This window comes from Etheostoma cragini, chromosome 15 (assembly GCF_013103735.1).
Source record: "Etheostoma cragini isolate CJK2018 chromosome 15, CSU_Ecrag_1.0, whole genome shotgun sequence".
Taxonomy (NCBI): domain Eukaryota; kingdom Metazoa; phylum Chordata; class Actinopteri; order Perciformes; family Percidae; genus Etheostoma; species Etheostoma cragini.
Window position 1 is genome coordinate 8,984,477 of NC_048421.1, and position 13,976 is coordinate 8,998,452.

Sequence of the window (13,976 nt, forward strand, 5' to 3'; positions counted from 1 at the left end):
TGCTAAGCTAAGCTAACCAACTTCTGGCTCGAGCTACATCCAATATATACCATACAGACAGGAGAGTGGTATCAATCTAACTACTAATCTAACTCTCAGCAAGAAAGCGAAAAAAAGCGTAAGGCACAAAATCCCAAAGTATTTCTTAAAATCACACTGTCAAATTTATCTTCAAAGCTCCACATTCAGTCACTACATATTAATAAACTTCTTAAACACACAATTATCCTACACTGGCGAGGTGATGTTCTTCCAGATCCAAATATTGTGATTACTTATGTGTAATAGTGTTACAATTGCCTTTTCTGTATGCAATCTCTCCCTGCTGATAACACAGATGATGAGAATATGGAAGGTATAGATGATTTACTGCCTGAGCCTGTTTGCTGATAAAGTGAAGGAGCCATTAATCTTATTAGTCGTCCTGTTTCAAGTAGTGACCCCTCCTCCTCCTCCTTTCACTCCACCCCCTCTTTCCATGCTGTCACTCTCTCAGCCTGCACCTGTCAGATTAGTCTCACATCCTCAGCTGCCATTTCATATGATACGCCTCCTTACTGCCTGCATGTCATTTCACTTTGCATTTATTTATTTATGTGAAATGGAAAGAGGCAATAAGAGGGTTTTCCATGCAGAATGTGTGTGTGTCTGGTTGTTGGTTCCCAGTGTCCCCCTCATATTGCAGCTGGATTTGTCATTGTTCCATTAACATGTAGAGGATAATGCATTTATTAACACCCCCCCCCCCCCCAAACCGATTATATTGCAATCTCTAAATAAGATCTAACTCTGTGAGTGCGTGGAGAGGCGAGGTTTGCGTCTTCTTAGCTGATAATATTTTAGACCAGCATCAGCATTAGGATTACCTGGTCAGAGGTGTCATGGCTGCCAGGCTCGGCTTCTGCTCGTCCAAGACTGCAGCAGTAACAATTTTGGGACCCTGTGCCCATTCTAACACCACTGCCAAAGATGACTTCCACTGGTTCAAATCATAGACCAGCATAAAGGCAAGACGGTAGCTGGGTGGGGGTGGGGGTAGTGGGGGCCTCTACCATTGAAAGCCTCCCTGGTAGATGGACTGGAGCAGCTGAGGCGACAACAAGCATGTGACAAGAGGGAGAAATAATAAGCACCACAGCAGTCTGCTGCTGTGTCAAGGAGCCGGAGATAACCAGAGTCAACCCGGAAAAGAGGCTGGGTTACTTTCAAAATAAGAGTGTCCCCTCATACAATGAATTTGATGCTTTGCAGAAGAAGGGAGGTGGGGATTTGTGAGTTGACATTATTTAAACAAATAGTAGCCTAAGTAAGAAAAACATGGCAACAGGTCTTTGTGAAATACTCACTTATTGGGTTTGTTGCTGCTGTGGCTTAGCAGGCCCTCCATTGATTGCAGGGTTTGTTGTTCAATCCATGGCTGCTTCTGACTTCTGTCCACATGTTGAAGTGATTAAAACATTGAACTTGCCCCTGTTGGTCAGACTAGTGCCAGTATGTGTGTGAATGAGATACAATTGTTATCCCACATGCAATCTAGTTACTATTCCTTTTGTTACTTTGTGAAAAACAGGTTTGTATTATTAACAGTTTTTTCACAATAAGCTGGTGTGAATTTAGACTAAGAACTTAAGTTTGAAAGCAACCACCGGAAATTGAGTTAATAGTTTAACTTCAGACCGAATGGAACATGTTCTTTGAATTAGCAGGGAAAATGGGAAAACAGTAACTGGAAAATGGAACTAGTACATGCACGAGTCCAAACTGTGCCTACAGCCTGTGACAAGATAATACCCTGTAGATTTAGGAGGTGTGTGCGTGTGTGTGTTTGTGTGTATGTGCGCGCGCGCGTTGTGCGTCTAGAAAGATTTTATTAAGGTGGTCCCCTGTCAGGCACCAATTCATTTACCGGAGAGAAACCAGTTAAAGGGAGGGAGGACAGAGAGCAGTGGCGGCTCTGGAGAGCTGTCACTTTCTCTGTGTATAGACTACAGCCTACGTGTGCGTGTGTGTGCGGAGAGGGATTATCAGTACGCGCGTTATGCTGAGCGCAGTTTTGGTGAGGCATTCAGTTGGGAGAAGTGCAGCGGGGAGCAGAAAGTGTCAACCCGGACATTCAGCGTCAAATTCAGAGCAGTAGCAGGAGAAGGGGATCCGGCAGGTTTTGGGGCACCGTGTCCGCATCACAGGATTTTGATATTTATTTTTGATGAATACTCCTTTCGTGGTGCAGAGTGAAAGTCAAAGATGCGCACCACTAAACAAAGGATTTAGGGGGGAAACCATCAAGAATCTCTTCCACATTTGAATGCTGACACCCCCAGGTGTTTTTCGTCCATGCCAATTCGGCTTCTGAAGACAACAGACACGGGTTGAATAATCGGGTCCCTCTGGTTTAAACGTTGGAGCAGGAGGAATCATCTGGGTTGATCGCGTACGAGCCCATGTGGATGGAAAGAGAATACGCAACCACAGAGAGCGGAGCTCGTTCCGAAATGTGACATTTTACCTCTCGCAGTCTCGCATCAAACCTGAAAACGGTGCTTCTGCCTTCGTCTTCGATCGGATTTGTTTTCATCAATTAAGGTACGTGCTGCTTACCATGTAGCCCGTATGGTTATTGATTATTAAGAATGGGGGTAGGGGAGTGGGCTATCCTTGTGGAGATGCTCGTGCGTGATATATATTCAGTGGGTATAGGCTTATTTTAATTTGTAACCACAGTGGATCTCGGTTTATTTGAATGCATCTCTTGGGTTGGGTTGTAATAAGGCTGTTTCGGGGATTATTACCATTGAGGTGGAAGTTGCATCACTGATAGCCCGGGGAGAAAGGCGATGTCGATGCACCAACTGCATAGCTGTGTGAAGCAGAAAGGGCACGCAGTATTGTAGACAAAAATGTAAATATCTACAGAGGGCATGCTGCAGAAATGTACATTTAAACACAGGGATTTGCACATATGGCCTAGACCTCAAAGGGCATTCGACAAAACCATTGTAAGCTTAACTAAAGACATGAAAGGCTTTGAACTGTGTCAAATTTAAGAACTGATTGGATATGGCACAGTTTTTTCTCACTAGGATTATAAACCTTGGTTTATTTTAGCTGGTGCGCCTCCATTTTCACCCCACAATACATGGGGATATTTAAGGAGTGTCAATCACTCCTCTATCTTTAGTTAAATGGTTAGATGTCATTTTGAACACAAACACGCACGCACACACACACACACACGCACACACACACACACAAACACCTCAGTAACAAAGGTCTTAATGCTGTTCCCTCAAACAAACACACTCTTCTGGAACCCCCAGGGACCCTCCCCATGTGGCTGATATTGTTAAGAGAGGGGGGTGCTGAAAAAGAAAGAAAAAAGAGCATTCTCCAAATGTGTGTTTGCATTAAGCTGCTCCTTAGGTCAGCTAAAATCAAGAGTGTCCCATTTAGGAGACGTGTCACTCCCATTTTCCCACGCTGGCTTCATAAATAAAAGGCTTGTTGTCTAACTCTGGCAAGAAATTGCACTTAAATGGCCACTTGAGTCCCATTATACTAAGGGAGTCATATGGAAATAGAAGTCAATGCATGTATTGACTTTCTGTTGGTCACTAGATAGATGATACATGAGCCTCAAGCCACTGTCAGTGCAGTATTTGTGTACTCAGAAAGCTCCGGGGCCTATTTTGAATTGTTCTGTTTTCCATCATTAATCAATATTCAGCAGAGTCAAGCAGTTTATTTTCAGGCTGGGCTTCCGTGAGTTAGCTAGCTTCCTCATGGGAAAAGAGGATGCTACATCTCTCCTCGGGGCTGACGCCATATGCACCTTGTTTGGATGTTTGTGTACGTGTGTGTGTGTTTCCTCTTTACACAGCTGAGTGTATGAGCTGGATTTCTGTTCACCCACCAACCCCTCCTCCCCATAGACACACACACACATACGCACACATACATACACATGCAAGCACATACACACACAAACATTAACTCCAATTTTTCCTTCGCACATCAGCCTGTTCCTTGTTTCTCCTGCTTCTCTGATCAGTATCACACTCTCTAACCATATCTGACCTCTCTTGGCTTATGTGAGAGCCAAGAGACCACACACCCCATTCATCTCTCTATATTGATATCACATAGAAGCAGAACATATGACACCGGAGGTCTGCAGCTCCGTTTCAGGTTTCATTTTTAGGTTTGGGAGGCCTTCAGATCATGATCCCAATCTGTTGTTGATGTAGAAAGAAGAAAAGGAACAGAGGCAGGAGTGTAAGGCACTGGTGCTGTTAATTGTAAGTCAGTTAGCACATGGTCTTGCCGTGAGCCCAGTCGCATAGTAATAAGGGCTAATTAGGATGACCAGGGAGGTCTGAAGAGGCTGGGGGAAATACTTCCACTGTCAGTTTTGCCAATCAATATGCCTTTCCTCTTAGCCCTGCTTCTCCTGTCATCTGAAAGTCTATTTTTTCCTCGAACTTGTCCCCGCTAACTCCTTTTTTAATATTTTAGCACACCCATATGTCATACCTTGATGTCTACCGCATTGCTCCCCCTCCTTCTTCTTCTCTATCCTCCTTTTCATCCCATTTTTATCTGCTACACAAGGGATTGATCACATCACTCTGGACAGTATGATCAGACAATCATATCATGCAAAGTAATTCATGGTTATTGTGCATTTTATTTAAATTAGGACATTGGATGAGTTTTCAGTGGGGAGCTAAATGCATTCCTCTCTATGTACAGGAAACTAATATTAAAGGTTTACAGTACATGCTGCTGTGTAGCTGTGATGTTAAGTCGGTTTACTTCAGCAAACTTGCAACAGATATATTTCTCAAATCGCCAACTTGGAAATTTCATGTAATTTGGCAAATTTTGCAATTGCAAGAGTGCCCAATTGGTAAGGAAGGCTATCTCTGCAAAGTCAAAAGTGCAAGGATTACATCAACCATTTGTCAAAGTGGTCAAAGTGTCCTTGATTGAGAAAGAGAGAACTCTTCCTCCTGTGGATGAGGATGCTAGCTACGATGTCCACATAAAACGCTTTTTCAAATGTAGCTTCTCTAAAACTGCAGTAAGGATAAATATTAAAATGTCAGCTTGGTGACTTCAAAAAAGGCACATGTATAGGAAACAAGAAAGAGATATGCCAGCCAACCACCTGGTCAAAGAAGAAGATATATATATATATATATATATATATATATATATATATATATATATATATATATATATATATATATATGTGTGTGTGTGTGCGCGTGTGTGTGTGTGTGTGTGTGTGTGTGTGTGTGTGTGTGTGTGTAATATCGAGGATCTTGGGTAAGACAGGTCCTTACTGGTACTCATTTCCTCCATTCTTTCACCTTTCTGGACAACGTTTCAGGCCAGACTTCAACTCTAGGTCAATTATTCTCACTTAAGACTCAAGAGAAGGTCAAGCGATTTTAAGAGAGAGGCAACAACTGATAAAAGACCAGTATGAAATGCCTCCAATGACAAACCTAGCTTTTAGAGCATACAAGTTTATTTTGAAGCACAGATGTGTTTTAATCCAAAGTAAATCTCATACAGTGAGAGAAAACATCCAGACAGCCTGGGTTAATTTATAATGACTGATATCTAAGGTTTTATGTAATCCCAGCCACTGATGGAAGAAGTAAATGTATGCGCTTTCAGAAGAGGAAAGGTCTGTTAGTGCTAGAGAAGACGGCGGATAAGACTGCGGAGTCTTGAATGGTGTTACCAGCCAGCAGATGCAAGCACAATGACCTACTCACCTCAACAGCTGGATCCGTGTGTTTCAAGTCAATACACCTACACGCTCATAAAGACTCACACGCATTATCTCCGTCAGCAGGCTGAAAAAAATAAAAGTAGTAGAAAAAAAGAGAATTGAAGCAAGTCGTCAAAATGCAATAATCATCCCAATTATCACCACGGTAATTAATCAGCATCTGCTTGTGTGCTATGTCTGCTAATTATAGGAGGAGGTAATTGTACAGGATGGCTCGCTAGATTCCCCCATCTCTGCCTATCCAGGCTGGAGCTGATTTGAAGGACTGCAATTCTGTACATTTGCACTCTCACGCCTGTATTCCTGTTGTGTGTGTATAAGGAATGCATGATGCATACTTTTTACATTCAGGTTGTATGAGAATGTGGTGCCTTTATACACAGATGCATAATACATGCCACCAAGCAGAATGCAAATAAAGTCTAAACACATGGGCATTATATCAGTGTGTGTGTGTCATGTGCAGCCTTAATGCATATGACTCCGCTGCATGCAGAATAGAAAACTAAGATTGATTTCTGAGGACCAGCAGGCTGCTTTGCACTGAGGAAGAAGATGCCAGAGAAACAGCAGCCATGCAGCAGAACTGGCAGGAGCTGGATTCTTTCCCAGTTACGTAAGATACACACCAAATAAAGGCATGGGGAAGGGTGGGAAGGAAAGAGGAGGACGGGGCACAAGGAGGGACGAAGGAGAAGCCAAAATGGTAGAAGGAGGGGTGTGTTTGACATTAGATGGTGGGGTTTGAAAAGAAGTAGAAAATGTGGGGAGAGGATGTGTGTGAGGAAAGTCTTTCACAGCACATCTTCAAATGTAGCAGAGAGATGAGAGCGGTCTGGTTGCTCTTGAGGAGAGGTGGCATTGAAATCTAACAGAATAGAGGATTTTAAATGGAGGGAAGGACAGAAATGGCTGCACGGAGCGGGAGTGACAGAGAGAAACATTTCTAGAAAGATGGCAGGGAGGGGAGGACAGGGAGGACAGGGGAGGACAAGACGGCGGCAGACTCTTCTGTGCTGCAAAAAGCAGAAGGCCAATCTCTCTGCACATGACTCATATTAGTGAGAAGCAGGGAAGAGGACTGAAGTGTGTGGCATGTGTGCAGTAGATGTGTGTTATGTACTGTGTGTTAAGCATGTCTGCAGTAGCATTGTTGATTTTGCGTGTGTGTGCATGCGTATGTGCATGCGTGCGTGCATGTGTGTGTGACCTTCTGTATGCAACCTTCAGCTCACTAGTCTACCAAGTCCCATTAAAAAAGCAGCCAGGGCAACCATCTGTGAAAGAGGTAGTAGTGACTGAGTGACAGGGTGTGTGTGAATGAAAAGTGGTCACTAACTAGTGTGCACAAGCTCCAGTCTCTGTGTCTCTTGTCTGGACTGTGTGGTTTCACAGGCTCTGTCATTAGGATGTGTGACAAAGAACAACCAACAAAAAAACAAAGAAAGGAGGAGCAGTCTCCTGTGCTGGTTGAGGTTGAGTGAGCCTCGCTCTTTGTCTTCTGTCCCTTTTGTTTTATTTCTGTCATTTAGAGATGGGGGTGTAACCATGGTTATCACTAGAAAAACAACATGATGTTGAAAAGAAAGCACACTGAGTGTGTCTATTTCTCCGCCACTTGGGCTGGAGAGTGTTTGTGTGTGTAAAAAGCTCCAGCACTGGGTTTTGTCTGTGTGTGTTTTGGTGACTCATCCCTTTATAAGCCTGATTGATGTGGATGAGGACCAATAATAAACAGTGGCAGTAAGCATCTGCAACAAGGCAGGAAGGAGACAACAGCCCGGAAACAACAGGCTGAAATAACCACAGGAAACGAGGTAGTGAAGAAATTTGGTAATGAGGTGGCATTAGGAGGAATTTGGAAGGTGTAAATCTCTGAAGGATACATGAAAAAGCTCCAAGCAAATAAATATGCACAAACACACACACACACACACACATAGGCACACATGCATCTTTCACTGTAATCCCCTCTGGGGTCTCAGAAATGAATAATGATATTTCACAAGTTGTAAACAATCGCTGCCTTAAAAATATGCTTTTTGATATGGATATAAGGAGAGACATCAAAAGCTTGTAAATAAATGGATATACCAGCAATGCAGGCAATATCTGTGTGTACATGTTTGTGTCTTGTGTGTATGTGGGAATTTGTGGAAAGATGTAAAATTTATAAAGCTACTCCATTGCAAAAAAGTCGGGCATTCAAATGTTGCCTAAGTAAATGTATGTAAGTGTAATTAGGAAAATGTCCTTAAAGTATTAAAGGAATCAATGCAGAAGAACGGCTGTGACAGTTATATTTTTGGATTATTACTCATACATGTGCAAGCAGCATTTTGCATGCATGGATTACTACGTTGATTATTTTCTCAATTGATTGATTGTTTGGTTTGTAATACTTCAACATAACTACGAGCACCAAGTGACACCTTGAAAATGTTTGGTTTGTCTGTAGATGACCAAACTTTTTAGTGTAACTTCAGACAGCCGTAAATCCTCAATTCTGAGAAACTGGGATTATGATTTGTTAGGCTTTGTTTGCTTGAACAATGACTTAAAACAGTAAATCTGTTATAAAAACAGTTTCAACTTTCTGTCGATTGACTAATACATTGATTAAACTAACCATTTCAGCTCAAAATTCTTTCTCCTCAAGTAAAGAACAAGTATCTTAGATGTGTGATCAAGTACAGTATTTAATAGGCTACATGCTGAAAGGACTGTGTGTGACCTGTACCCCTGGCTGGTGTGTATTTAAATCCACCACTCTCCCCATGACGGCCCAAAAATGTAATTCTCCACGACTTACCGGCATGGAGAGAGAACGTGAAGCTGGGGATATCCAGTGTCTTTTATGTGGTATGTATAAATATTGTGGTAGAGTCTATTTGTAGATCCTGGGAGATTTTTGTTATGTCACAACTACAGTTGAACTAAACAGTCCAAAGTATAGCTTAAAGCATGGAACAGCTAGTGCGTGTTCTTTGTAAGAACAGATTGTTTGACACATTAATGTATGAGCCAACTTAGAAAGAATTTCTGAAAGCTTAGCATTGCAGTGGAGAGACAGTTGACGGTAACCTGGCAGATCGATGTGCTGTGTGTCTGTGTCTTCGTGGTGGCTTTTAAAACACAGATCCACTTCTCAAAAAACACACAGCATGTCAGGTGAAATGACAGCACTGATCATCCCCACAAAGACCTCAATGAAATGAAATAATGTGTGTGTGTGTGTGTATGTGTGTGTGTGTGTGTGTGTGTGTGTGTGTGTGTGAGTGCGTGCATGCGGCTGTTTGACAGTTGTGACAAATAAAAGGAATAAGTAGACTGACACAGCATTTATTTCGTTCACCGAGTGCTATTTTTTTTCTTCACCGGGTAACAAAAGTACGTGAGTGTTTGTACTTGTGCTCGAGGCGCTGTGTGTTTGTGCGCAGTGTAATATGCATTGTCTCACGCCTTACTAGATGCCCTCAGATTTATTTTTTCTTCATAAAAATATGCATGATGCATGACTGATCCAGCAGTCGGTTCACTGGACAAGACAGGACAAATACACTAATACACTAAAACTATCTTCAGAAGCACTGTAGATGCTCTCACTCTGACTTCAATTCCCTGTGAATAAACTAAAGGCAGCTTTTCTGGGGTATTTTAGGTGTTTTCTACAACGTTTATGGCAAAAATTAAACCTTAAAGCTTTTAAAAGAGGGGCCGAGCTATATGCTACAATTGTTAAAACAGGCTGTGTGTGTCTACTGTCCTTTGTTTCTTCTCTAAAACACAGCAGTGGCCGATTGTATTGTCACTCACAGGCGGATGATTACTGTCAGAATGACTGTTGCTCTGTTGCATTTTTGATAAGAATGACTCACTCTTTTTCTCTCTCCAATCCTTTGACTTTCGCTATTCTCGGTCTTTCCTCTTTCTTCTCGCTCTATCTTCTTCTGGTCTGTTGATCTCTCAGGGATGGCGTTCCTCCCGGTCCTCCTGCTGCTGCTGACTGTCTCTCATCCTGCCACCGGACTCGCTGAGGCCTCTGAGCCTCTCCCACGAGGCTGCGGCTGGGGCCTTGTCCGTCCTTACACCCTCCTCTGTGACCTGGACTCCATATGGGGTGTGGCTGTAGAGTCAGTGGCTGCCGGTGGGGTGCTGACTGCTATCCTGCTAGGCTTAGTCCTGCTGTGCCGCTTACACCACATCAGTGAAGGTGAAAAGCGAAGTGGCGTGGGACCCATCCTCCTGCTGCTCCTCGGCATCATTGGCTTGTTCTGCCTGAGCTTTGCTTACCTGATTGAGCAGGATGAGTCTTTATGTTTGCTCCGTAGGGCCCTGTGGGGTCTCCTGTTTGCCATCTGCTTTTCCTGCTTGTTGGTGCAGGGCGTACGCCTGCGCAGGATTGGCCGCGAGCGCCGGAGCCCTGGTGGCTGTGCCCTTACAGGCCTTGCGCTGGGTTTGAGTGCGGTGCAGGGCATCATCGCCGCAGAGTGGCTACTTCTCACCGTGCTGAGGGAGGGACGTGCTGCCTGTCAGTACCTGCCACTGGACTTCTCACTAGCCTGCAGCTACGTGCTAGCCCTCCTACTAGCCGCTCTGACTGCTGCCTCTCTGGCGCTGTGCGGGAAGACACATCAGTGGCGCTGCAATGCCATCTGGCTGCTGGTGACCTGCCTGATGTCGCTGCTGCTGTGGGTGGCCTGGGTGGGCTTCTATCTGTACGGCAATGCCTGGCTGGGGAGGTCCCCGGACTGGAATGACCCAGCACTGGCCATTGCATTAGTCGCTCAGGGCTGGCTGCTACTGATCTTCCATGCCATTCCTGAATCCCACATCTGCCTGAGACCCCCTCCACAGCCAACTGCCCCAGATTACTTTGACACCTCCCAGAACTCGACACGAATGAGGGAGACCAGCTTTGACGAAGACATCCCTCTCTCTCACAGGCAGTTTGTGGAGAACCAGGGCTACGGATACAACGATGAGAACACCGCAGGTGCAGTAGCCTACAATCTGATATTCTAGAGCAAACAGGCGTAATATGTGCGAACAGGTTGAAGGTGGAATGTAGGCCCAAGTGAGCAATAGAACACAAGTATTTGCATGCAGGGCTAGAAATAACCACAGCAGGAAAGTTCTTTGTTCTGGGTCCCACAGCAAGTGTTTCTTTCGTCAAGAGAAACAGTGATATGGTGAGTCACAGTAAGTAATCTCTGTTTGCCTCTCTGTCTATTTCATGCCAGGCTTGAGGAGCGGTGGTGGTGCTGGGCAACATAACAGCAACACCGCCCCCAGACCCAGCGCTCCTTTCCGCAGCAATGTCTACCAACCCACCGAGATGACCATGATCCTGAACGGGGGAGCGGTGAGTACAGCCTCCCAGTCACAGGTACACGCCGCTTACACGCCGCTTTCTCATTCAACCATGCCGACAAGACTGCATGCACATTTGTGCGTTCCAGACCGTACGTCATTGCACAGGAATGAGGGAGAGGTGTGAGTATGTGTGCGTGTGTGTGTGTGTGTGCGCATTATCAGTTTGTTGGATGCATGGTCATGTAACTGTGTGTGTTGTATTTTTTGGGCACATGCATGGATGGTTTTGTTACAAATGGTCACTCATCTGACATTGATTTGTGAATGGGTGAGAGCCTGAGAGCTTCCATGTGCTCCTGCGTGTGTGAATAAGCCGCGATGCTATCTGCTCACTGAGTGATGCGACTGTCTGCTGGCCTGTCACACCCTTCGTTATGCAGGATGAATGGGCACTCTGCCTGGCACAGGTGAACCTATTTCCAGCCATTGTGTTATAAATTAAGCCCGCCACATAACAGCACACACCACTGGAGGCAAAAACGCTGAAACAACACTCTCCACTGACTAAATTTGTATCCACTATACCTAGAAACATTTTGGCGTGCTAATTTTACCGACAATGGGAACACAGAGACTTCTCCTTGAAAAGCTGCTCTGCATAAAATATCATCAGTGTTTTAGTGCATTCATTTTACAGACTTTTTATTTATATTGCATGCTTAGACCTAGTCAAAGAGAAATGATTTGCATAGGGCATACAATATATGAATGAGAAATGCAGCTTTTAACATAGCATTTTAAAAGGAAAAGGCATTTAGAAGATGAAAGCACAGAATTAAATTGAAGAAGGTGTAGGATCCAGGTGTAAAATGGAAAATGGTCTAAGTGTGTAAGATTGAGTTAACTGAACAGTTGACATTTCAGGAAATGCGCTTATTGGCTTTATTGCAGTGGGTTAGATGAGAACATTGATACAACTTTCTTCCTAAATATTAAGCAGAAGTTCACTTAACTTAGCATGAAGACTGGACATGGGAAACTGCTAGCTCGGTCCTTTTTAAGGCTAACACCTACAATTCAACTTCCCACTTGGTATCGATCGTCTGATCTAATGAGCAAGCTTAGTTCCCAAAATTACAAAATTGTTTCAAAAGGAATGGAGAGCCTAAAATAATGATTTAAAGATAATCAGAGTTGAGCCAGGTCTCACACCTTTTGGAGGTTTTTTTCCAGCTTTTTAGACCACAATTACGTTAATGATGATATTCCTTAACATCTGGGGCAGTTAGACAGCTACCAGATGACATCAGAGTGCTTACGTTAAAGTAGACAGTCAGAGATATATTTTGGCCTAAAGCATTGGGGGGGTTGTTGACATGCTTGAACAAAATGTGTAAATGGGACCTAAAGTATGCAAGTGTATGTATGTGTATAAAGATGCATGTGTGAATATAAAGTATGATGGTATCTAATTTGTTGATAATTTTCAAACCAAATGTTTCCTTCTACAGGTTCCCTCTGCCCCTCCAACCTACACTGGGAGGCAGCTGTGGTGAGTAAGAGGATTGGAAAGAAGAAGTGTGGTAGAAAACGAAGACGAGGACGGAGAGGGTGAGGAGGGAGGGATCCGAGATGAGGGGCCTGCCTTGTTGAATTGGACTTAAAACATGGATGTCAACAGGGCCCTTCAACTCTGTGTACAGACTTAAACACTGACTGTGTGCCAATCAACTATTGTATGACTGTGTGTGAGACTGAGAGAGAGTAGGGTATGGAGGACAGAGCTAAAGCTCTTCTAGCTCACAAATCTCTATAGAAGGGTTCAAAATCTCAAAATGTGACCAGCAAGTAGCAAAACAAAACGCACGCTGAGACAATGCGAAAATGTCAACATGCAGTATTCTTTTCCTTTGATTTGCTCCCTGAGACTATACAGCACTGTTAGCATCCTTGAAAAACTGTGAAATCAATAGCCTTGTCCTGGTCCATCTCTCTTCCTGTTAGTCAGGATGTCCTTTCTGCTGCTCCTCACAATGTTGGCGCTCACGTGGGATCATTTGGCTCTGTCCTCCATCCATCCACAGCGTAGGTGAAGACAGAGCACATGGGCAACTGTACAGCTTGAGCACCGCCCGCTTAAAAAAATCCAGCCTCTGTGGGTGTGTATGTAGAGTATATGAGAGGAAAGAAAGAGTGTGTGTATTCCCTACATCTCAACTTCACTTCTCTGATAAACCTCTTCCCTCCAGACTGTTACCCATCCATGAAAACTTCTTCCTACCTATCTATCTCCGTTTCCAGTATTACTGCACCGTCTGTGAATATAACACATAACTCTTCTCACCTTGCCTCATCCTACCACCTGCATGGATACTTGTGTGAAACAAACTGTGAAGCCCGAACTGTGGTCGGTAAAGAAGTTCTCAGTGATCAAGCAATGCAGCGAAAGCAGCCTGGAGCACCTGAACAGAGAGATCGCAAGCTGCTAATGACCTGCTGTTAGAGACAGAGGTGTGAAGTGGATTCTGATTGGACATGGAGGCGTCAGTCATTGGTGGGGCGGCACCACTCCATGAATCTAGGTCAAACTGCTGTGTGCTACTCTCCCACATCTCCGTTGGCCACTGGCATTTTAAACAAGCAAGGACAAACTGTCACTTTATATCAGCGGGAAACGGAGCGAGGAAATGAAACGTTCTCCTGTACTCAGCTCTTCTGTCTGTGTTCATGTGTGTGTACTTGTGATTTTCTGAGTGTCTGAGTTTGATGGGGGAAATTCAAAAGTCAAGGTTGCTTTCTGGTGCTAAATATTCCTCCACACAACTTCCCAGTGCATCACATAACCCCAGGAACAACA

At 44.1% G+C, this 13,976-nt stretch overlaps 1 protein-coding gene across 2 annotated transcripts; it reads left to right on the top strand.

Annotated features, from left to right (window-relative positions):
- Window positions 1-1,799: 1,799 nt before the first annotated feature.
- Window positions 1,800-13,306, top strand: gprc5ba (G protein-coupled receptor, class C, group 5, member Ba). 2 transcript variants are annotated; one of them, XM_034894702.1, is made up of 4 exons: window positions 1,800-2,583; window positions 9,774-10,799; window positions 11,047-11,192; window positions 12,631-13,306. In XM_034894702.1, the coding sequence occupies exons 2-4, from the start codon at window positions 9,776-9,778 to the stop codon at window positions 12,673-12,675; spliced, it is 1,215 nt and encodes a 404-aa protein (XP_034750593.1). In that variant the 5' UTR covers window positions 1,800-2,583; window positions 9,774-9,775; the 3' UTR covers window positions 12,676-13,306. The 2 variants fall into 2 exon arrangements, with proteins under 2 accessions (XP_034750593.1, XP_034750594.1); XM_034894703.1 differs by having other exon boundaries at window positions 1,805-2,583; window positions 11,047-11,168.
- The last annotated feature ends 670 nt before the right edge of the window (window positions 13,307-13,976 follow it).